The 25,439-nt window shown below is 47.0% G+C and overlaps 1 protein-coding gene across 1 annotated transcript in view; it reads left to right on the top strand.

Annotated features, from left to right (window-relative positions):
* The first annotated feature begins 594 nt into the window (after positions 1 to 594).
* Positions 595 to 25,439, top strand: part of LOC129708029 (dynein axonemal heavy chain 3-like) — a 426,708-nt gene continuing 401,863 nt past the window's right edge. Inside the window, exons 1-4 of the mRNA XM_055653570.1 lie at positions 595 to 668; positions 1,708 to 1,815; positions 15,564 to 16,131; positions 19,074 to 19,128. Coding sequence (XP_055509545.1) covers positions 595 to 668; positions 1,708 to 1,815; positions 15,564 to 16,131; positions 19,074 to 19,128 — 805 coding nt within the window. The remainder of the gene's footprint in view (positions 669 to 1,707; positions 1,816 to 15,563; positions 16,132 to 19,073; positions 19,129 to 25,439) is intronic.

The following is a 25,439-nucleotide window of genomic DNA, read 5'->3' on the forward strand; positions in this document are numbered from 1 at the left end:
TAGGTTGGAGGAACCTCTGCCTCACCTGGAACGACTGTTTGGGTCCTTGGATGGTTGAGGGGGTAGGTAAAGGGACAGGTGTTGCATCTCCTGCGGTTGCAAGGGAAAGTACTTGGGGGGGGGGGTGGTTTGGGGGGGAAGGGACGAGTTGATCAGGGAGTTACGGAGGGAACAGTCTCTGTGGAAAGCGTAAAGGGGAGGAGATGGGAAGATGTGGCCAGTGGTAGGATTCCTTTGGAGGTGGTGAAAATGTTGGAGGATTAGATATTGTATGTGACGGCTGATGGGGTGGAAGGTGAGGACAAGGGGGCCTCTGTCCTTGTTACGAATGGGGGAGGGGGAGCAAGAGCGGAGCTGAGGGTACCCTAGTGAGAGCCTCATCCATAATGGAAGAGGGGAATCCCTGTTCCCTAAAGAATGAGGACATCTCCGATGCCCTGGTATGGGCGCAGATGCGGCGTAAATAGAGGAATTGGGAGTAGGGGATAGTCTGTACAGGAAGCAGGGTGGGAAGAAGTGTAGTCGAGATAGTTGTGGGAGTCAGTAGACTTGTAGTAGATGTCGGTCAATAGTCTGTTTCCTGTGATGGAGACGATGAGATCTAAAAACGGTAGTGAGATGTCGGAGATGGTCCAAGAGATGGAAGCTAGTGGTGAAGTTGATGTTCAGTGAGTTTTGCATGGGTGCAGGTAGCACCAATGCAGTCATTGTTGAGAGTAAAGACCAGCTCTGCAAGGCTGGTTCTGTGGTCGAGGAAGAAACGGAGGGCTTTAAGAACCTCCTGGTGGAGGATGGATGTGTAGAGTGACTGGACATCCATTGTAAAGATGAGGGAGTGGGGGCCTGGAAAACGGAAGTCATTGGGGAAACGAAGAGCGTGTGAGGTGTCTTGGACGCAGGTAGGGACTTTTGTAGAGACTGTGGACTGCGCACAGTGGCTGAGCCTCCCCCCCGTTGATCAGACCCAGTGGCCCAGTGGCCACAGGGGGAAGATGCGATGCCATCCCCTGCTCGTCCACCAGGGACCAGGAGAATGGAGCCGGCAACATCCAGGCAAGGAGCAAGGCCACTGGGAGGGGAGAGGTGAGAAGGTACAAACTCCATACAAACAGCACCCGTGGCCACGATCGTCTCTGGGTGCTCAGGTTTCCTTCCACATTCCAAAGATGTTCAGGTTTGTAGGTTAACCTGGCTTCGGTAAAAATTATAAATTGTCCCTAATGTGTAGGGTAGTATTATCCTGCTCACTAAGGTAGTATGCGGGGATGGCTGGGTGGCACGGACTCAATGGGCTGAAGGGCCTGTTTCTGCGCTGGACGTCTAAACTAAACAAAAAAAAAATCACTTTTGCTTATTTTAAGTATTCTTGATGTAATAAGCATAGCTTGCTAGTTGCTTCATTGAAAGTTGCAACTTAATTATATTCATCATTGGATATGGATAGGTCTAGAGGGATATGGACCAAATGCAGGCAGGTGGGGCAAGTGTAGATGGGACATGTTGGTCGGTGTGGGCAAGTTGGGGCAAAGGGCCTGTGAACATACATTTTTGTATCATTTATTTTACACAGCTTTGCAATATTTCTGTCGTGATATGGAAATGTATGGATATGCCGCACTCGGAACATCAAATGTTATTTGACTGGGGAGATTGCTTTTATTAAGTACCTTCATGAGATGGCAGATATTGAATTACATTGGGTGATAGTTCTCTGATAATTCCTTCTGTTGTCCAGGGCAAGCCGAAGATTCTTCAGCGTGGAGCCTGGACTCAAGCTGCTCCCTGCAAAGAAGAGAAGTTCTTCCGGAATGTCAGGTAATTAATTGCCACAGCCAACAGTGGAGGCCAAGTCAATGCATATTGTTATGGTGGGAAAGTGACAGATTCCTGATTAGTACGGGTGTCAGGGGTTATGGGGAGAAGGCAGGAGAGGGCATCAGTGATCGAGGTCGCAGTCCAGTAAGGGGTGGGCAGTCGAGGATGCGGTAGAGGGTGGGTGGCGGTGGTCAAGGATGAGCCACGTGGGTGTTGGAGGATGGACCTGCCGCCGAGAACAAAGGAGGTCCCAGCGTGAGGGGACTGCCAAGGGGCGGCACGGTGGCACAGCTGTAGAGTTGCTGCCTTACAGAGCTTGCAGCACCGGAGACCCTGCCTTGATCCCAACTAAGGGTGCTGTCTGTACGGAGGTTGTACCTTCTCCCCGTGACCGCATGGGAGTTTACCGAGATCTTCGGTTTTCTCCCACACTCCAAAGGCGTACAGGTTTGTAGGGTAGTATTAATGTGCGGGGATCGCTGGTCGGTGCGGACTCTGTGGGCCAAATGGCCTGTTTCCACGCTGTATCTCTAAACTAAATTAAACTAAACTAAACTAAACTAAACTAAACTAAACTAAGGGGGACCACAAATGGATTGTGTTAAACGTTGTTTGTGAAAAATTGAATATTTTGTACCTGTGTCTGCGCCCTTTATGTGGCGACTCTTTGCATAGTGGGGTTACCGCAAGGCTCAGTGCTGGGACGCCAGTAGGAGTAAACGGGTCCTTTTCAGAATGGCAGGCAGTGACAAGTGGGGTACCGCAAGGCTCAGTGCTGGGACGCCAGTAGGAGTAAACGGGTCCTTTTCACAATGGCAGGCAGTGACTAGTGGGGTACCGCAAGGCTCAGTGCTGGGACCCCAGCTATTTACAATATATATTAATGATTTGGATGAGGGAATGGAAGGCAATATCTCCAAGTTTGCGGATGACACTAAGCTGGGGGGCAGTGTTAGCTGTGAGGAGGATGCTAGGAGACTGCAAGGTGACTTGGATAGGCTGGGTGAGTGGGCAAAAGTTTGGCAGATGCGGTATAATGTGGATAAATGTGAGGTTATCCATTTTGGTGGCAAAAACAGGAAACCAGACTATTATCTAAATGGTGGCCGATTGGGAAAGGGGGAGATGCAGCGAAACCTGGGTGTCATGGTACACCAGTCATTGAAGGTAGGCATGCAGGTACAGCAGGCAGTAAAGAAAGCAAATGGTATGTTGGCTTTCATAGCAAAATGATTTGAGTATAGGAGCAGGGAGGTTCTACTGCAGTTGTACAGGGTCTTGGTGAGACCACACCTGGAGTAGTGCGTACAGTTTTGGTCTCCAAATCTGAGGAAGGACATTATTGCCATAGAGGGAGTGCAGAGAAGGTTCACCAGACTGATTCCTGGGATGTCAGGACTGTCTTATGAAGAAAGACTGGATAGACTTGGTTTATACTCTTTAGAATTTAGGAGATTGAGAGGGGATCTTATGAAACTTACAAAATTCTTAAGAGGTTGGACAGGCTAGATGCAGGACGATTGTTCCCGATGTTGGGGAAGTCCAGGGCAAGGGGTCACAGCTTAAGGATAAGGGGGAAATCCTTTAAAACCGAGATGAGGAGAACTTTTTTCACACAAAGAGTGGTGAATCTCTGGAACTCTCTGCCACAGAGGGTAGTTGAGGCCAGTTAATTGGCTATATTTAAGAGGGAGTTAGATGTGGCCCTTGTGGCCAAGGGGATCAGAGGGTATGGAGAGAAGGCAGGTACGGGATACTGAGTTGGATGATCAGGCATGATCATATTGAATGGCGGTGCAGGCTCGAAGGGCCGAATGGCCTACTCCTGCACCTAATTTCTATGTTTCTATGTTTCTATGTTTCCGTGCTGTGTCTCTAAACTAAACTAAACTAAACTAAACTAAAATAAGCAAAACTAAACTAGTCTAAACATTCAATAGAAGCTGCACTCTGGTGAAGCAGTCCTCGATACACGTGACAATAAACTAAACTGAACTGAACTGTTTATTATAATGAAGATAGACACAAAATGCTGGAGTAACTCAGCGGGACAGGCAGCATCTCTGGAGAGAAGGAATGGGTGGCATTTCGGGTCGAGACCCTTCTTCAGAGTCAGGGGCGAGGGAAGCACAATGTTATAATGTTATAATGATACGCATTATTGTTGAATTTACTTGCACAATGAAATTGCACTGATGTGTTACATCTGATGCCGCAATTTACACATCACAATTAACTGGCTGGCTGACAGTGGCACACACAGCCTGCTGTTGATGAATGAGACAGCGACTCCAGCAGTTTGTCCTGCTGCAATATTAAAGTGAATCTCACAGTGCGAGCTACTGGAGGGCGGAGGCAATGGACATTAGTTTCAGTTGGTGCTTGCATGAGGAATTTACCTTCATCATCCAATGTTCCCACTCTGTGCATTCAGCAATATCTGCGCCTCCACAAATTGGACAATCATTTAGAATCCTGAGAGTTTAATTTAGTGTTTTAGCCTGATATATATATCCTTGGTGCACAGTTTGCTACAGAATGTGTCTGCAAGTGAAAGCAATCATTTCACTGCATTTGTTTAAAACAACCTGTGAATAGATTTCCCAAAATAGGCACAAAAAGCTGGAGTAACTCAGCGGGTTAGACAGCATCTCTGGAGAAAGGGAATAGGTGATGTTTCGGGTTGAAGAAGTCTGAAGAAGAGTCTCGACCCGAAACATCACCTATTCCTTTTCTCAGAGATGCTGCAGCTTTTTACATCGATCTTCACTTTAAACCAGCATCTGTTTTAGGATAGGATTGTGTGTGTGGTGTAGGATAGTGGTAGTGTGCGGGGAACGATGGTCGGCCTGGCCTCAATGGAGAGGGAATGCAGAAATCAGAGTAGCAAAGGGACTTGGGAGTGCTGGTGCAGGATTCCCAAAAAGTCAATTTGCAAGTCGAATCGATGGTAAGGAAGGCACATTCAATGCTAGCATTTATATGAAAAGGATTGGAATTCAAAAACAGAATATTCATCCCCTTCTTTCCGACATCGTTTGTGCCGACATGCACTACCACTTCTGGCTGTTCACCTTCGCCCTTGGGGATTTTCTGCACTCTGTCCATGACATCCTGGATCCTGGCACCAGGAAGGCAGCACGCCATCCTCGAATCCCGTCTGTTGCCGCAGCAGGGTTTTGTCAGCGGGTAGTTAATCTGTGGAACTCATTGACACAGAGGGCTGTGGAGACCAAGTCAGTGGATATTTTAGATAAGTTTGTGATTAGAATGGATGTCAAGGGATATGGGGAGAAGACAGGAAAAATGGATTAGGTGGCAGAGATGAGCCATGATTGAATGGCGCTCAATGGGCCGAATGGCCTATTTCTACTCCTATAACCTGTGAACATGAACTTGTGGGCCGAAGGGCCTGCTTCCGCGCTGTATGTCTAAGCTAAAAATAAACTAATCTGCTGTTCCTTCCTACACAATATATCTCCCAGATCTGTCATGGATGTTAACCAAATTCCTCTTGAGATAGGAGGCGAAAATTGTATGTGGTACACGGTCCAATCTTGGCAACGCCATGTGATTGTAACAAGTCTGACCCACTTTTATATACCATCCCCTTGTGAAAACAAATCAATTATATTTCCTTGTCACATAACCATATAACCATATAACAATTACAGCACGGAAACAGGCCATCTCGACCCTTCTAGTCCGTGCCGAACACATAATCTCCCCTTGTCCCATATACCTGCGCTCAGACCATAACCCTTCATTCCCTTCCCATCCATATAACTATCCAATTTATTTTTAAATGATAAAAACGAACCTGCCTCCACCACCTTCACTGGAAGCTCATTCCACACAGCTACCACTCTCTGAGTAAAGAAGTTCCCCCTCATGTTACCCCTAAACTTCAGTCCCTTAATTCTCAAGTCATGTCCCCTTGTTTGAATCTTCCCTACTCTCAGTGGGAAAAGCTTTTCCACGTCAACTCTGTCTATCCCTCTCATCATTTTAAAAACCTCTATCAAGTCCCCCCTTAACCTTCTGCGCTCCAAAGAATAAAGTCCTAACTTGTTCAACCTTTCTCTGTAACTTAGTTGCTGAAACCCAGGCAACATTCTAGTAAATCTCCTCTGTACTCTCTCTATTTTGTTGACATCCTTCCTATAATTAGGCAACCAAAATTGTACACCATACTCCAGAATTGGCCTCACCAATGCCTTGCACAATTTTAACATTACATCCCAACTTCTATACTCAATGCTCTGATTTATAAAGGCCAGCACACCAAAAGCTTTCTTTACCACCCTATCTACATGAGATTCCACTTTCAGGGAACTGTGCACAGTTATTCCCAGATCCCTCTGTTCACCTACATTCTTCAATTCCCTACCATTTACCATGTACGTCCTATTTTGATTTGTCCTGCCAAGATGTAGCACCTCACACTTATCAGCATTAAACTCCATCTGCCATCTTTCAGCCCACTCTTCCAACTGGCATAAACCCACTGTAGACTTTGAAACTCTACTTCATTACCCGCAACCCCACCTATCTTAGTATCATCTGCATACTTACTAATCCAATTTACCACACCATCATCCAGATCATTGATGTACATGACAAACAACAGTGGACCCAACACAGATCCCTGTGGCACCCCACTCGTCACTGGCCTCCAACCTGACAAACAACCATCCACCATTACTCTCTGGCATCTCCCATTCAGCCACTGTTGAATCCATCTTGCTACTCCACCATTAATACCCAACCATTGAACCTTCTTAACCAACCTTCCATGAGGAACCTTGTCAAAGGCCTTACTGAAGTCCATATACACAACATCCACTGCTTTACCCTCATCAATTTCCTGAGTAACATCTTCAAAAAATTCAAGAAGATTAGTTAAACATGACCTTCCAGGCACAAATCCATGTTGACTGTTCCTAATCAGACCCTGTTTATCCAGATGCTTATATATATTATCTCTAAGTATTCTTTCCATTAATTTGCCCACCACTGACGTCAAACTAACAGGTCTATAATTGCTAGGTTTACTCTTAGACCCCTTTTTAAACAATGGAACAACATGCGCAGTACGCCAATCCTCCGGCACTATTCCCGTTTCTAATGACATTTGAAATATTTCTGCCATAGCCCCTGCTATTTCTACACTAACTTCCCTCAATGTCCTAGGGAATATCCTGTCCGGACCTGGAGACTTATCCACTTTTATATTTCTCAAAAGTGTCAGTACTTCCGCTTCTTTGATCCTCATAGTTTCCATAGCTACTCTACTTGTTTCCCTTACCTCACATAATTCAATATCCTTTTCCTGGGTGAATACCGAAGAAAAGAAACTGTTCAATATCTCCCCCATCTCTTTTGGCTCTACAGATAGTTGTCCACTCTGACTCTCTAATGGACCAATTTTATCCCTCGTTATCCTTTTGCTATTAATATCGCGGTAGAAACCCTTCGGATTTACTTTTACCTTACTTGCCAAAGCAACCTCATATCTTCTTTTAACTTTTCTAATTTCTTTCTTGAGATTCTTTTTACATTCTTTATACTCCTCAAGCACCTCATTTACTCCATGCTGCCTATAATTATTGTAGATCTCCCTCTTTTTCCGACCCAAGTGTCCAATTTACCTTGAAAACCATGGCTCTTTACAATTTTTACGATTTCCTTTCAACCGAACAGGGACATAAAGATTATGTACTCTTAAAATTTCACCTTTAAATGTACTCCATTTCTCTTCCACATCTTTCCCATAAAACAAACTGTCCCAATTTACTCCTTTTAAATCCTTTCGCATCTCCTCAAAGTTAGCCTTTCTACAATCAAAAATCTCAACCCTAGGTCCAGTTTTGTCCCTCTCCATAATTATATTGAAACTAATGGTATTGTGATCACTGGACCCGAACTGTTCCCCAACGCATACCTCTGCCACCTGACCCATCTCATTTCCTAACAGGAGGTCCAGTACCGCCCTTTCTCTAGTAGGTACCTCTATGTATTGCTGCAAAAAACTATCTTGCACACATTTTACAAATGGTAGGCGGCGCGACTCTGGTCAGCAGCGGCCTCTGCAGCCCGTCCGCGTTTTTATTATTTTTTGTCTATATTTACTTGTAGTTTTTGTTATTTTTGTGTTGGGGGGTGGGGGTGGGGTGGGACAGATGGGGCAACTTTTTAAATCTCTCCCTGCACGGGAGACCCGACCTTTTCTTGTCGGGTCTCCGTTGTCGTTGGGGCTGCAAATGAGGAGCGGCCTCCAACAGAAGAAGCCGGGGACTCTGGTGCCGACTCACCTCACCGTTCGCAGAGCTGGCCGAGTCCGGAGCGGGTGGAGCGGTGGTGGAGCGCTGCTGCTGCTGCTGCTGCTGCTGCTGCTGATGCCGATTCGGAGGCTGCAATTGCGGGTCTGCGGACGGCGGCACCGGGAGCCCGCGGGTCCCTGGAGGGAGACCGCTTTTCAGGGCTCCTTCAACAGCGACTTCTCCCGCCCGAGTTGCAGGGTCGAAGAGCTCCTGGAGCGGGGCCTAACATCACCGCCCCGCACGGCTTGGAATGGCCGCGGGACTCTGCGAGCGCACGCCGGGGGCTCTAACACCAAGACCCGGTGTGCGACCTCGCACCACCCGGCGTGGCTTTAATGGCCGCGGGACAATCGCCATCGCCAGCCGGGGGCTTTGACTTTGACTCCGACATGACATCGGGGGGGGGGAGAGTGCAGTGGAGAGATAAGTTTTTTTGGCCTTCCATCACAGCAATGTGATGGATGTTTATGTAAAATGTAAATTATGTTGTGTCTGGGGTCTATTTGTTTGTAATGTATGGCTGCAGAAACGGCATTTCGTTTGGACCTCAAGGGGTCCAAATGACAATGAAAGTGTATTGTATTGTATTGTATTTACAGCATTTCACTGTACCCAGGTACAGTGAAATGATGTGTTTAGCTTAGAGAAACAGGTCCTTCAGTCCATTTAGTCTGTGCCAAGCAGCGATCACCCTACACACACTACACACACTAAGGGAAATGTACAATTTTACCGAAGCCAACTAGCCTACAAATCTGTACGTGTTTGGAGTGTGGGAGGAAACTGGAGCACCCGGAGAAAACCTACAAAGTCATGGGGTAATGTACAAACTCCATACAGACAGCACCCGTATTCAGGAAGGAACCCGGGTCTCTGGTGCTGTGAGGCAGCAACTCTACCGCTGTGCCACCCACCTAACATTCGAATGTTTTCCCTCCCAATTATTTATTTTCTCTCATGAGGAGGGGGCTATTTGAAGCATCACATCCATGCCAGCACCAGAGTAGAACCATCAGTCCCATTCCCCCAAATGTCCTGCAACCTCCTCCCTCTCACATGGTCAACAATCCTCCTCTGATTCTCCCACCACTCACCTACGCTCAGGACTACCCTGCCAGCACAGATGTGGGATGGGAGTCGAGTCATAGAGTGATACAGTGTGGAAACAGGCCCTTCAGCCCGACTTGCCCACACTGGCCAACATGACTCAGCTACACTAGTCCCTCCTGCCCACGCTTGGCCCAATTCCCTCTAAAGCAATCTTATCTGTAACTCGACCCGAAACATCACCTATAACCTTTCTCCAGAGATGCTGCCTGACCTGCTGAGTTACTCCAGCTTTTTATGTCTATCTTCGGTGTAAAGCAGCATCTGCAGTTCCCTCCAAAATAATTTCTCATGTCGTGCATCATCTGCCATTCTTTTAGTTTAATTTAGGTTAGAGATACGGCGTGGAAACAGGCCCTTTGGTCCCCCACGCTAACACCACTCTACACACAAGAGGGACAATTTTACATTTCTACATTTATATCAAGCCAATTAACCAACCAATCTGTACGTCTTTGGAGTGTGGGAGGAAATCGAAGATCTCGGAGAAAAACCCACAGGGACAGGTCACAGGGGGAACGTGCAAACTCCGTACAGACAGCGCCTGTAGTCAGGATCGACCCCGTGTCTCTGGCTCTGTGAGGCAGCAACTCTACCGCTGCGCCACTGTGCCTGGTCAAGTGCTTCACAATTTGCTCCCCCACCTATATTGTAAGCAAATTTGGCCACAAATCAATCTTCCTTGTGGGGATGGTAAATAGCTTAGATGCAGTGCTGGCCCCTGTGGCATTCTGTTAGATACAGCTGGCCAACCTAAAATAACCTATTCATTGCTACTGCTTTCTACTGCTCAGCCAATTGGTTCTCGTTCATTTAACTTCGGTGGCGACTACCTATGTCACCCTAGGTCAACCGGCGGCAGGTACCGGGATCTGAATTGTCTTCAGGGTCGTAGTTTGTCGCGGGTGGATGTAGGTTGGCCGGTTGGCACAGGTTGTCACCTGTTTGATCGTAGGTTGACATGGGTGTAGTTGTAGGGGGACGTCCTCATGGGTCGCCGGTTGTCGGTAGCTTGCCGTACCTTGATGTCGACTAGGGGGTACAGATTGTCGATGATCAGCCATGATCACATTAAATGGTGGTGCTGGCTCAAAGGGTCAAATGGCATCCTCCTGCACCTATTGTCTATGTATCTAGGAACTCTCAGCCTCACAGTTAGGTATTAGTTGTAGTTAGAAACAGAAAACAAAATCGGCCCTTTGAGCCAGCACCGCCATTCAATATAATCATGTCTGATCATCCCCGTTCCTGCTTTATAACCATATAACAATAACAGCACGGAAACAGGCCATCTCGGCCCTTCTAGTCCGTGCCGAACACGTATTCCCCCCTAGTCCCATCTACCTGAGCTCAGACCATAACCCTCCATTCCTTTCCCGTCCATATATCTATCCAATTTATTTTTAAATGATAAAATCGAACCTGCCTCCACCACCTTTCTCCCCATACCCCTTGATTCCGTTAGCTCTAAAAGCTCTATCGAACTCTATCTTTAATACTTCCAGTGAATTTGCCTCCACTACCAATTTTCCTCATGTTAGTCCTAAATGGCCTACCCCTTATTCTTAAACTGTGACCACTGGTTCTGGACTCCCCCAACATTGGGAACATTTTTCCTGTATCTAGCCTGTGCAAACCATTAAGAATTGTATATGTTTCTTTAAGGTCACCTCTTATTCTAAATTCCAGTGGATACAAGCTCAGTTGTTAAGTAGCAGGAATCGCTCTCTCTAATGACTGTAGGATGACGGTGTCAGTACTATGGAAACACATTGCAAGCAGGGTTGTTGCCACATCGGGTTTTACATTTGCAATGATCACTGGGGTCCAGCAGTCCTAGCTAACCGTTGCCATTGTGAGATTGGAGAGGTTGTCTGACAGCCAACGTTAGGCCTGCTGTGTTTGGACGGGGATTTGTTGCTGCACTTTTGTCCGTCTCATGGTAACCACTCATTGCGTTCCTCGTCTCCATGCTTTACGCAGGCCCTTTGGCATTCCAAATAGTTTTGCTACCCCTGCATTGTTGAACAAAACCTCTCGGGGTGTGCTCTGAGCCCTCGTTTGTCACGGTCCACTGCTTCACCTCAATTAATATTTTGCATTAGTTTCTTCTCCTGCGCTCTAAATGTTTGCTTTCAATCTCCTCGTTAAACCGTGTCCTGGCGGGCTCTCAGGTTTCTGCTTTCTGAATGAATGCAAGATTGTAATCACATTAGTCTGTTGCCTTGCTCTCTGCCTTCTGTTCAGCTGCCCTGGTCGGCATGTGACGTGTTACCTGCAGGCAAGCACCTGTTTCCCCAGAGCCAGAGCTGCCACAGTTAAACCTCATTACATTCAGCTGGTTGTACAGGACATGTCGCAAACAGACTAAACTGTGGCATGGCAACAGGTAACTATGAGGGCAGAGGACCTCATAAAGTCATAAGTTCGAGGAGCAGATTTAGGCCATTCGGCCCATCGAGTCCACTCCACCATTCAATCATGGCTGATCTATCTCTTCCTCTCAACCCCATTCTCCTGCCTTCTACCCGTAAACCCTAGCACCCGTATTAATCAATGATTGATATGATTGAAGGATGGTCCCAAAGATTCTTTAGAAAAATTAACTCCTGGAAATTCCTGCCCCGTCTCAATACCTGGTGGATGTACTGGGAATGTAGAAAAACGCAACTAGTTTAGGTTTACAAATTAAATGGAATGCTCTGTAACTTTATTGGTTCTCTTCCCCAAGTGCTAACTCAAGCTTTACTCAATAATCTCTGGAGAGAAGGAATGGTTGACGTTTCAGGTCGAGACCCTTCTTCAGACTATTCATGGGAAAGGGAAACGAGACATATAGACAGTGATGTAGAGAGATATAGAATAATGAATGAAAGATATGCAAAAATGTAACAATGGTAAAGGAAACAGGTCATTGTTTGCTGTTTGGGTGAAAACGAGAAGCTGGTGTAACTTGGGTGGGGGAGGGACAGAGAGAGAGGGAATGCCGGGGTTACTTGGTTAGAAAATTCAATATTCATACCACTGGGGTGTAAGCTGCCCAGGCAAAATATGAGATGCTGTTCCTCAAAATTGTGTTTAGCCTCACTCTGACAGTGGAGGAGGCCAGAAAGGATCTGAGTGGGAATGGGAAGGAGAATTAAAATGTTTGGCTACCAGGAGATCAGGTAGGTTCAGGCGGACTGAGCGAAGGTGTTCAGCGAAACGATCGCCCAGTCTACGTTTGGTCTCACCAATATATAAGAGTCCACACCTTGAACAATGCATACAGCAGATCAGGGATGGCCTTAGGAGGTGCGGGGCCCAATTGGGATAATTTTTCGTAGAAATATAAATAAATGATTCTAAATGAGTCACGTGTCGTGAGTAACATGACAATTCTGGGGAGAGTTCCTTTCACCCAGTGTGGGGAGTCTGGCCAGGGGTAAAGTTGCGGGAGCGTTTAGAAGGAGGGGGTCGGGTTCATGCCAGTAACACTCACTCACCGCTGCCGCTGCGCTCTGGGCGCGGAGCGACCGCGCTGAGGCTTCCATCACCGGACAGCGGAACCGACTGCCATCTCAGCGCCTTCTGCCGGCCCGCTCACATCTGGCAGTGCTCTCTGTCAGAACAGTGAGGGGACCAGCTCAAGAACAAAGATCATAGAGCGGAGCGGGTCAGCGGGTGATGGATAACATCACAGCGGGCGGTGGAGCTTACTCCTGTGTCAGCGCGAACAAGGGATCAATTGAGGTCACTCGCCCTGACATATGGAGGAAGCTCCACCGCTCGCTGACCCGCTCTTGAGCTGGATGATCCCCGACCGACCCCCTCCATCTCAACCCTCCTGCCCTCCCCGCAACTTTACCCCTGGACAGACTACCCACACGCTCTGAAAGGAACTCCCCCCCCCAGCCTTTTACAGCCGCTTCCCACTTTACAGCCTTTCCCATCAGCTGCTAGCAATGAGGGATAGACTTGCCTATATCTCAGTACAGCAACATGGTTCTTGATGTTGCTGTACTGAGGGATGACAAAGTCTATCTTTCTTGGTTAACAACCTAACGTCACTTCGGCCTCCAAGATGCAGGTACATTTTCTATCAATGTTACAAAATTTTGAGATTTAAAAAATCAAGTCTGCAATTTATCTCATACAATGATCTAATGATCTCAACATATCTAAAGCATAAAAAGATGTTTAATTTGACACCTAATTCACTTTCATATCACATACATTCAATGTGATCATGGCTGATCATCCCCAATCAGTACCCCATTCCTGCCTTCTCCCCATATCCCCCACTCCTCTACCCCCAGCCACGTTTATATCTACAGTTCACTCCACGAGTGTGTGTGTGTGTGTGTGTGAGCCGAGCAGTGTTTCTCATTCTGACTCCGCTCCGTGAGCTGCTCGTATTGACAGTAATCGTGTCCAACTCTTAACTGAAAACGTGTGGTTTGCATCTGAAAATCCCCCCTCTGTCTCTCCACGGCTCCCTCCCCCCCCCCACACACACACAGACAGAGACACACACACAGATAGAGACACACAAACACAGACACACACAGAGACACTCACGTACACAGAAACACAGACACACACAGACACAGAGTCACAGACACACACATACAGACAAACAGACAGACAGACAGACAGACAGACAGACAGACAGACCGACAGACAGACAGACAGACAGTTAAATCCCACCCTACCCCGGCCCGGACATTAACCCTGACATCAATGTTAACACAGACTCAAACCTCCAACCTGATCTGCTGTTGTACTGGCATCAAACAAGTTAACACAACCCCCAGATCTGTTTATCCACAGATTGTCTCCCTCCCTCAATTATCCGAGGTCTTTAACAACTATCCCCCACCCCCCCCACCACGACCAAGAGCCACCAATTTCATACAAATCTGACCCTTTCTCGTCCCCCCCCACCTCTCACACACACACACCGCCCGCCTGCCCGCTCCCGGCGTTTAACGTTGAATACTCACGGCTGAGTTCGCTGCGGTGCTGGGGCTTGCTGCCCTGTGGACTCTCATCCCCCCCCCCCCGTCTCGGCCGCTCCTGCGGCAGCGAGTGACACAATTTAACGCATTTACTGAGGAATGGGTATCGATATGCATTGATGACCCATTGTTGTTAACTACTAGCTGTTAGCTACTACAGTAGCAGTTAACACATTGTTTATTATTCACAGCGGTTGTTATCCATGTTCGTTTTGTAAAAAAATCCGTATGGCAAATGTTTATTTTTAAATCTTTATTTAACAAAGCGAATTTCCACAACGCGGGCCCCCCCTTGGGCGTGGGGCCCAATTTGGAAAAATCGGTCCAATCGGCCTAGGGCCGGCCCTGCAGTAGATGAGGTTGGAGAAGGTGCAAGTCATCCTCTGCCTAACCTAAAAGGACCATCGGGGTCCCTGGACAGAGTCGAGGGAGGAGGCTTAGAGACAGGTGTTGCATCTTTTGTGGTTGCAGGGGAAGGTACCTGGGGAGGGGGGGTGTGGAAAGGATGTGTTAACCAGGGAGTTGCAGAGGGAACAGTCTCTGCAGAAGGCGGAAAGGGGTGGAGATGGGAAGATGTGACTAGTGGTAGGATTCTGTTGGAGGTGGCGAAAATGTCGGCGGATTGTGTTGGATGCGACGGCTGATGGGGTGAAAGGTAAGGACTAGCGGGACTCTGTCTCTGTTGTGAATAGGGAGAGGGGGAGGAAGGGCAGAGCTGTGGGTTACCGAGGAAACACGAGTGAGGGTCACATCTATGATGGGAGAGGGGAACCCCCGTTCCCTAAAGAATGAGGACATCTCCGATGACCTGGTTTGGAACACCCCAACATAGGCGCAGGTGCGTCGTAGACAGAGAAATTGGGAGTAGGGGATAGAATTTTTGCAGGAAGCACGGCGGGAAGAAGTGTAGTCGAGATAGTTGTGAGAGTCAGTGGGTTTGGAATAAACATCAGTCGATAATCATTCACCTGTGTTGGAGACGGAAAGATGAAGAAAGGGGGGGGAGGTGTTGGAGATGGGCCAAGTGAATTTGTGTGCAGGATGGAATTGAGTGGTGAAGTTGGTGAAGTCCATGTGTTCTGCATGGGTGTAGGGGATTTGCTGACCAACAGACCCCAATCAGTGAGGATAGGGGACAAATCATCCTCCACAACTATCCTCTCAGCCCCTTTCTTTACCCCTTGTACACCCATCCATATTATTGTTATTCATATTGTTTTCAGCTGTTTGTCCGTACAGGGTGTCAACAGAGGGGAATAAGATCAAGGAGCTCCTTGAGATTGCTCTGTGATGAACTCTTTTGATTTTTGTATTTCAGTGATTCCATTGGGAACAACTACAGTCCTGCAGCCAGAGACTTTTCAACTTCTCACATCTACAAGCGCCTCGGTTTTAACGGTAAGATTCTGCTCCCACCGTCCTTAAGTGATGGGAGCAGAATTAGGCCATTCGGCCCATTATGTCTACTACGCTATTCAATCATGGCCTCTCTATCGAAGGGTCTCAACCCGAAACGTCACCCATTCCTTCCTTCCCGAGATGCTGCCTGTCCCGCTGAGTTACTCCAGCATTTCATGTCTATCTGTGGCCTCTCTCTCTCTCTATCCCTCCTAAACCCGTTGCCGTCAGTCTGCATTTTTCCCCCAAAGATGCTTAAATGTTCTGGATATCATTTTGCTTTAATCCGAGTTGTTCTGCGGTGGTCAACCACAGAAGTTGATGGAAACAAGAGCATGTTCACCTTCCCCACTCAGCCCTTGTCCTTTGTCATTCCTACCTCCAGCTCCGTGCCGCCAGATCTCTCCCACTTCTCTTTTTGTTTCCATGCTTCTATTGCTCCCCGTCCTTTTCCTTATTGCCCCTCTCTCTCCCTTTGCTTCATCAGAGTATCTGTTCTGTATTAATCAGACCATAACTGGACGATCGGAAGCCCTTTCATCAATTGTATTGGAGTCATAGAGTCACGGAGTCTTCCAGCGTGGAAACAAGCCCGGCCTAACTTGCCCATTTCCGCCTACATGTCCCACATATACTAGTCCAGCTGTGCCACGGTAGAGTTGCTGCCTCACAGCACCAGAGACCTGGGTTTGATCCTGACTGCGGGTGATGGAGTTTGTACGCTCTCTCAGTAAACTGCTAGGGTTTTCTCCAAGATCATTGTTTTCCTCCCACACTCCAAAGTTGTACAGGTTTGTCGGTTAATTGGCTTGGTTTGTGTAAATTATCCCTAATGTGTGTAGGATAGTGTTAGTGTGCAGGGGTCGCTGGCCGGTGCAGACTCGGTGGGCTGAAGGACCTGTTTCCACACTGTATCTCTAAACTAAACTAAATTAAGCTTGCCTGCATTTGGCCCATTTCCCTCTAAACCTGCCCAATCCATGTACCTGTCTAAATGTTTTTAAATGTTGTGATAGTCCCTGCCTCAACTACCTCCTCCATTCACCCACCACCCTTTGCGTGAATAAGTTACCCCACAGGTTCCTATTAAATCTATCCTTCCCTCACCGTAAACGCATGTCTTCTAGTTCTCGACTGCCCTCCTCTGGGCAAGAGATGTGTCTACTATGTAGATGATACCTGCAAAATCAACAAGAGTATTCAATAATCCAGGCTTTGAAAGAGGCCAGAATACTGTACAGGTGATGGGCGTTAGGCAGAATTTTCTTTGTCGGTAAGACAAATAAGATGTGACAGTTTTGGGATTGTTTTTTGAGATAGGCACAAAAACCTGGAGTAACTCAACGGGTCAGGCAGCATCTCTGTGGAGAAAAGAAATGGGTGACGTTTCAGGTCGAGACGCTTCTTCAGTCTGAAGATGGGTCTCGACTCAAAATGACACCTATTCCTTTCCTCCAGAGATGCTGCCTGACCCGCTGAGTCACTCCAGCTTTTTGCGTCTATCTTCGGTTTAAATCAGCATCTGCAGTTCCTCTCTACATATGATGAGTGTTTGAAGGTACTGGGCCTCTACCCTCTGGAGGTTAGTTAGATGAGGTGGAACTTCTTCCAAACTTACCGAATAATTGAAAGCCTGGGTAGAGTGGATGTTGAGAGGATGTTCCCACTAATGGGAGAGTCTAGGACCAGAGGCCATGACTTCAGAATTAGAGGACATAGAAACATAGAAACATAAAAAATAGGTGCAGGAGTAGGCCACTCGGCCCTTCGAGCCTGCACCGCCATTCAATATGATCATGGCTGATCATCCAACTCAGTATCCCGTTCCTGCCTTCTCTCCATACCCCCTGATCCCTTTAGCCACAAGGGCCACATCTAACCCCCTCTTAAATATAGCCAATGAACTTGGCCTCAACTACCTTCTGCTGCAGAGAATTCCACAGATTCACCACTCTCTGTGTGAAAAAGGTTTTCCTCATCTCGGTCCTAAAAGATTTCCCCCTTATCCTTAAACTGTGACCCCTTGTTCTGGACTTCCCCAACAATCTTCCTGCATCTAGCCTGTCCAACCCCTTAAGAATTTTGTAAGTTTCTATAAAATCCCCCCTCAATCTTCTAAATTCTAGCGAGTACAAACCGAGTCTATCCAGTCTTTCTTCATATGAAAGTCCTGACATCCCAGGAATCAGTCTGGTGAACCTTCTCTGTACTCCCTCTAATGGCAAGAATGTTTTTCCTCAGATTAGGAGACCAAAACTGTACGCAATATTCCAGGTGTGGTCTCACCAAGACCCTGTACAACTGCAGTAGAACTTCCCTGCTCCTATACTCAAATCCTTTTGCTATGAAACTATCACTGCCTGCTGCACCAGCATGCCTACTTTTAATGACTGGTGTACCATGGCACCCAGGTCTCGTTGCATCTCCCCCTTTCCTAATCGGCCACCATTCAGATAATAATCTACTTTCCTGTTTTTGCCACCAAAGTGGATAACCTCACATTTATCCACATTATACTGCATCTGCCATGCATTTGCCCACTAACCCAGCCTATCCAAGTCACCTTGCAGCCTCCTAGCATCCTCCTCACAGCTAACTCTGCCCCCCAGCTTCGTGTCATCCGCAAACTTGGAGATGTTGCATTCAATTCCCTCGTCCAAATCATCAATCTATATCGTAAATAGCTGGGGTCCCAGAACTGAGCCTTGCGGTAACCCACTAGTCACTGCCTGCCATTGTGAAAAGGACCCGTTTACTCCTACTCTTTGCTTCCTGTCTGCCAACCAGTTCTCTATCCAGATCATTGGCTATATTTAAGAGGGAGTTAGATGTGGCCCTTGTGGCTAAGGGGATCAGAGGGTATAGAGAGAAGGCAGGTACAGGATACTGAGTTGGGTGATCAGCCATGATCATATTGAATGGCGGTGCAGGCTCGAAGGGCCGAATGGCCTACTCCTGCACCTAATTTCTATGTTTCTATGTTTCTATCCACATCAATACTGAACCCCCAATACCGTGTGCTTTACCTTTAGGAAAGAGATGAGGAGGAATTTCTTTAGTCAGAGGGTGGTGAATCTGTGGAATTCTTTGCCACAGAGGCCGTCAATTAATATTTTTAAGATAGATAGATTCTTGATTAGTACAGGTGTCAGAGGTTATGGGGAGAAGGCAGGAGAATGGGGTTGAGAGGGAAAGATAAATCAGCCATGATTGAATGGCAGAGTAGATTTGATAGGTCGAATGGCCTAGTTCTGCTCCTTCAACCTATTCTTCTTTACTTACCATGTTGTGTACTGCGTGTATGATGAGTTCTCTTGTCTGGTCTTCCCACTGTCCAGTCTGTGTGCTACACGAGACTGATGAATGTAGATTAGGAACAACCTGCAGATTGATTTGCATTTATTTCTAAAGTGAAGTTGTGAGATTTCAGGGCTTGCGTGTTCCTGAGAAAGTAAAGGTGAAGAAACCAATTCCAGGGACCCTGGGTACCATGGGATATCCAGGGTTTGATAAATGGGCAGCACAGCGGTAGAGTTGCTGCCTCACAGCGCCAGAGACCCGGGTTCCATCCTGACTACGGGTGCTGTCTGTATGGACTTTGTACCTTCTCCCCGTGACCTGCGAGTTTTTTCCGGGATCTCCGGTTTCATCCCACAATCTAAGACGTAATTGGTGTAGGCTGATTGGCTTTGGTAAAATTCTAAGGATAGGATAATGTTAGTGTGTGGGGATTGTTGGTCGGTGCGGACAGTGGGCCAAAGGGCCTGTTTCCGCAATGTATCTCTAAACTAAACGAAACTTTTGTGAATGAAGAAGGTTTATAGCCTAGCTCTAATTCTTGACATACCTTCAACGTTACTATCACACGATTGAGGATCAGTTCCTGTGGATTGGAAGGTTTAGCTAATGTTATCCCACTTTTTAAGAAAGGTGGGAGAGAGAAAACAGGGAATTTTATTTCGGAGTCACGTGAGTGATTCCGTGAAGAACCCGCTCAGCACGCATGCGCGGCATTACGTCCAGCAGAACAACAGCGGCACAGTGGGAGTCAGGCGCTCCCGCAATGGAGGTGAATGAACGGACCGTCAGGTAAGCACGGGGGGAAAGACAGCCGCCTGAACAGACCTGCCCCCGCTCGACTCCACGAAGGAGCGTTCCATCTCGTGGGGGCAGCAACAAGGCGGTAGGACCGCTTACCAGGCGGTCCGCTACACCGACACCGCGCCGAGTCCAGCCCGCTAGCGCCTGAGCAGCGGGCTGGAAGTGAAGCCATGGAAGAGGCGTCCGGCCGGTGGCTCCGACTTATCGGCCGGGGATGTCTCTCCACCGAGGCGGGGGAGAGACAGCCGCCTGAGCCGCATGGAGCGGCTCTTGGAGCAGGAGCTCCAGCGAGGTGCACCCCAGGAGGGGCGCTCTCGCAGAGGGGGGTCAGGCATTCCCTCCACAGTGCCTTGTGCACTGTCCATTGCTTCCTCCTGTCCAGAGGATAGGTTTGGTGACCAGGACTGGGCTGGTCAAGAACAGGGGCAATGGCTGAAGATCTTGGGAGTATGCAAGGGGTGCAGGAACAGGAAGAGCTGCTAGGTGTGGTGTGTGGTGGACAGCTATGTGGAAACCTCACGTACAGGAGGCCGTTAAAAGCCTGACGTCAGCCATCACATCGTTTCTCCTCGTTCCATGGACAAATACGGAGATGACCACAACCTTCGTAAACAAGTCATAAGACCTGCCATAAATCCTACATTGCGGGGTTATACATACCCCAGCCACTGAGCCAGACCCACTGCTCTTTGGCAAAAACCTCACAAAGCATATGAAGGACATGCAAGAGGTTTTACAAAACTTTCGGCTCATGAGGGCAGGGCCGGGACGAGCAAACCAAAAACAGTAATTCCTACGCAGCAGCACCCCATCGTGTCCATCAGTCAACGTCTACCATATCGGACTGATGAAAGCTCAGGGTCCGCATTCTGTCACCGAAAGTCTTCTTTAGAACAGGGCCCAGAGCGGACCCCATGGAAAATGTGCCACCCCCCAACGTCACCGCCACGTCAGACAACGTGCAACACTCGTTGGACCGGCAGGAAACAGAAGAATACCCATAACCATGGAGGTAGGTGGGTCTGTTTCCTACCAGTATATAGAATAATACTAACACATGGAAACACTCTTTTTTTTCCGGTAGGCGGCGCGACTCTCGTCAGCAGCGGCCTCTGCAGCCCGTCCGCGTTTTTTTAATTTTTTGTCTATGTTTATATGTAGTTTTTTTGTTATTTTTTGTTGGGGTGTGTGTGTGGGGGGGGGGGGTGGGGGTGGGAGGGAGGGAGGGGGCAACTTTTAAATCTCTCCCTGCACGGGAGACCCGACCTTTTCTTGTCGGGTCTCCGTTGTCGTTGGAGCTGCAATGAGGAGCGGCCTCCAACAGAAGAAGACCGGGGACTCTGGTGCCGACTCACCTCACCGTCGCGGAGCTGGCCGAGTCCGGAGCGGGTGGAGCGGTGGTGGAGCGCTGCTGCTGCTGCTGTTGCTGATTCGGAGGCTGCAACTGCGGGTCTGCGGACGGCGGCACCGGGAGCCCGCGGGTCCCTGGAGGGAGACCGCTTTTCAGGGCTCCTGCAACGGCGACATCTCCCGCCCGAGTTGCGGGGTCGAAGAGCTCCTGGAGCGGGGCCTAACATCACCGCCCCGCGCGGCTTGGAATGGGAGCGGGACTCTGCGAGCGCACGGGGGCTCCAACATCAAGACCCGGTGTGCGACCTTGCATCACCCGGGGTGGCTTTAATGGCCGCGGGACAATCGCCATCGCCAGCCGGGGGCTTTGACTTTGACTCTGACATCGGGGGGGGGGGGGGGGGGAGTGCAGTGGAGAGGTAAGTTTTTTTGGCCTTCCATCACAGCAATGTGATGGATGTTTAAGTAAAATGTAAATTATGTTGTGTCTGGGGTCTATTTGTTTGTAATGTATGGCTGCAGAAACGGCATTTCGTTTGGACCTCAAGGGGTCCAAATGACAATTAAATTGACTCTTGACTCTTGACATGGGAGTCTATCACGAGTGATCAGTATATACTCAATGGCATTAGTGAATACAAATACAGTTCATACTAGAAAAATTGACACCAGGTCAACATTCACCCCAGCGGGTATTTTTCCCCTCTCCGTTAAAGAAACAAGAGGGACAAGCTGAACTGGTGAGAATAATTACAAAGGGTATCATGGGAAAACCTGAACCCTTGCAATTCGTATCAAATATATTCACTAAACCCAAAAAAGATGGTGGATGTCGCATCATCGTTGACTTAACTTCACTAAATATGTTTGTTAAGTATATACATTTCAAAATGGAACCGGTTGTTACTGCCAAACAACTAAATTCCAAAGGATACTTCATGGCAAGCATTCATCTTAAAGATGTTTACTATTTAGTACTATACACAAGGATCATCGCAGATACCGGAAATTTACCTGGATGGGGCAGCTATAGCAGTTAAAGCGTTACCCAATGGGTTCACATCAGCCAAGAGTGTCACCAAGACACTAAAACCAGCTCTGGCAATATTCAGAAGACAAAAACATATTGTCATGGCATATCTTGATGATATCCTAAATGGTAGGCAAGACCATGAAATTGACTATGTTAGCTGTTCAGCTACCAAACAGTTATTCAAAACCCTGGGGTTGTCTTACATCCAGATAAATCTAAGTTGAAGCCATCCTCTATCATGGACTACTTGGGCTTCACAATTAATTCAGTCTACATGACTGTAACATTGCCAAGAGACAACATAGTTGAATTGGCACAATCATGCAACAATTTAATGGTCAACAAACTACCAACTACTCGACAAGTAACGGAGTAATTGGGAAAATGGTAGCAGCATTTCCAGCTACATAATTCGGACCTTTGTACCAAAAATGACATACAGGTCATTATGATAATTTCATGGTTACCCACTGAAGTAATATCAGAACTACAGTGGTGGGCAAAAAACGTTTGACATCGTTTTCAGCTTATTATCATCACTAACCCTATGTCAGTTATTAGCAATGTTACAAAATTTTGAGATTTTAAAAATCAAGTCTGCAATTTATCCCATCAGATAAAGCATAACAATAAGTTTAATTTGACACCAAATTCACTTTCATATCTCAAGTATTAAAAAAGTTATGGCATTTTCATACTCGGAAATTAGCATCTTGTTCCCTATTGATTTTCAATGGACATTACAAAAAAGCTGTGATCTTGGATAGTCAAAAGCCCATTTCTTAAAGAAAGATTAACATTTTTAAATAGCCTAAGTGTCCAAAGATTATTCACAAATAATTCACAATATAACATGATTTTTATATCTAATTTACATTAATTTATAGGCCAAATGGAAGGAATTTAGTGTTCAATTGCTGTAAATAAATGCCCATTTAAATCGGCTTTCTAGTGGGTTCATGTGAACGCGCTGGTTTAGAACGTTCGCATCGCGCTGGATTAGTGCCCTCAAATGCCGAGAAAAATACTGCGGGATATAAAAAGCCCAAAATGAACTACTCGCTATAGATAACTTTAATTACAGGGTTATATATATGCCCCATTTAATGTAAAAATAAGGTACATACCTTTAATTGTTTGCTTTATAAAACCCTGGGGCTGCGAGAGGTTGCGGAATCAGAGAGTAATTTTAAAACTATTATAACTATATTATCGAGGCCTATAAAACTAATAATACCTTTTGCGACCGGGTCTTGCAGCGATTTTTCGTTAATGATTTACTAGGCTGAACATCTGCGATTAGAACAGCCTAGTAAAAATCGCGTTTTAAACCCGCCCCCTCCAAACAGCGCCAAAATCGCGGACATGGCTGAGGGCAGATTCCCAATGACGATTCAGGTAGGTTTTGTAACATACCTACAGTTATCCAAACAGATGACAGTGCTCAAGGCTGGGGAACACCTAACTCTATATCCAGCACAAGTAGTAGATGGACTAACCCAGAATCATCGTTACCACTTACACTTATAATTAATGGGCATTAATTATCTAGAGATGTTGGGTGACTTTTATGGTTTAAGAGCATATGCATAAATATGCATCACTTGCATGTACGGTTATAAATAGATAATACTACGGTGGTGGCCTACATTAACCATATGGGCGGCATAAAATCGGTATCATGCGACAAGTTGGTCAACACAATTTGGCAATGGTGTGTCCAAAGACATATTTGTCTATCAGTAACTTACCTGCCAGCTAAGCTAAATAGAGTGGCAGACACCAGGTCACGTAAATTTAATGACAACATCGAATGGATGTTAAAACCCTGCCAAAAAAATGTTCACAAAAGTTATCAAGCAATATGGCACGCCATATATCGATTTATTTGCATCAAGGCTAAATCACCAGGTACCTGTGTATGTCACTTGGGAACCAGACCCTGCGGCAGCAGCGGTAGATGCATTTGCGCTGGATTGGGGAAATTCTTCTTCTATGCATTTCCTCCCTTCTGCCTCATCAGTCGGGGACTACGCACAGTACAAATGGACTCTGTTTCAGGTATTTTGATAGTACCCGACTGGCCTTCACAGCCATGGTTCTCAATACTCCATGACATGGTTGTTGAAACTCCGATGGTATTCCCCAGTGACCCAAAGTTATTAACACCCAGTGTCGGGCACAAGCCACCCGTGCCATTAAAAAATCAAACTCCTGGGTTGCAGATTCTGCACAAACCACTTCTGGGACTGGGATTATCAGAACAAACCGTTGACATAATGTCAGCATCCCTCCGAACATCCACTAAAAAACAGCACTTGTCCAGCATCAAAAAATGGGAGAAGTACTGCTTGGATACAGGGACCACCTACTCAACCGCTACAGTTACCAACGTACAGGAATTCCTGGCGAACCTTCACCACGATGAAGGAATCGGCTACAGAGCCATCAACACAGCTAGAATTGCCCTGCCTGTCTATTTAAAACGAACTCCAGGACAACAGGCCATGGGGTCCCACCAGCTGGTGGTCAAACTAATGAAGGGTATTTACAACTCTAACCCCCTAGACCAAGGTACACCCATATATGGGATGTCAGTGTGGTCCTGACATACATCAGGGGATGGCCACCAGCCAGATCCCTCAACCTGGAACAATCTATGCTCAAAACACTAATATTGATGGCACTTGTATCTGCACAGAGGGTCGACACTACACCTATTGCGACTGGACACCATGCTCACAGCTCCAGACCAGATCTCTGTCATTATCCAGGGAATGATCAAACACAGCAGACCAGGAACACCTAATCCAGTCGTGGAATTCCGGGCTTACCCGCCAGAACCACGGTTATGTGCCATGACCCTACTATCCTACATAGACACAACCAAAATATTCGAGGGAGATGAAAAGTCATGTGGGTCAGTCATAAAAAAACCTTATGGTCGGGTGACGAGCCATTTCGAGATGGCTCAAGCAGGCGCTAAAAGCTGCTGGGATAAAAACTAACATGTACAAATTTCATTCCACCAGGGCAGCATCCACGTTGACGGCTAAAAGAATGGACGTGCCTATAAACCACATCCTGGCTACAGCAGGATGGTGGGGGGGAAAGACCGTTCAGAAATGTTATAATAAGCCTGTTTTATTTGCAGGAAAGATTTTACAGACTGCAAATATTTAATTTAAGCCCAGGGGAGCAATTTAATTTATTTGGTGTTATTGTTAAAAAATACCAGATTAATTGGTTGGTACGATAACACACTTCCTCCCTCAAAGACTTCGGCAGTGATGTAGTAATAACTGTTACACG

This window comes from Leucoraja erinacea, chromosome 22 (genome assembly GCF_028641065.1).
Source record: "Leucoraja erinacea ecotype New England chromosome 22, Leri_hhj_1, whole genome shotgun sequence".
In the NCBI taxonomy this organism is placed as follows: Eukaryota; Metazoa; Chordata; class Chondrichthyes; order Rajiformes; family Rajidae; genus Leucoraja; species Leucoraja erinaceus.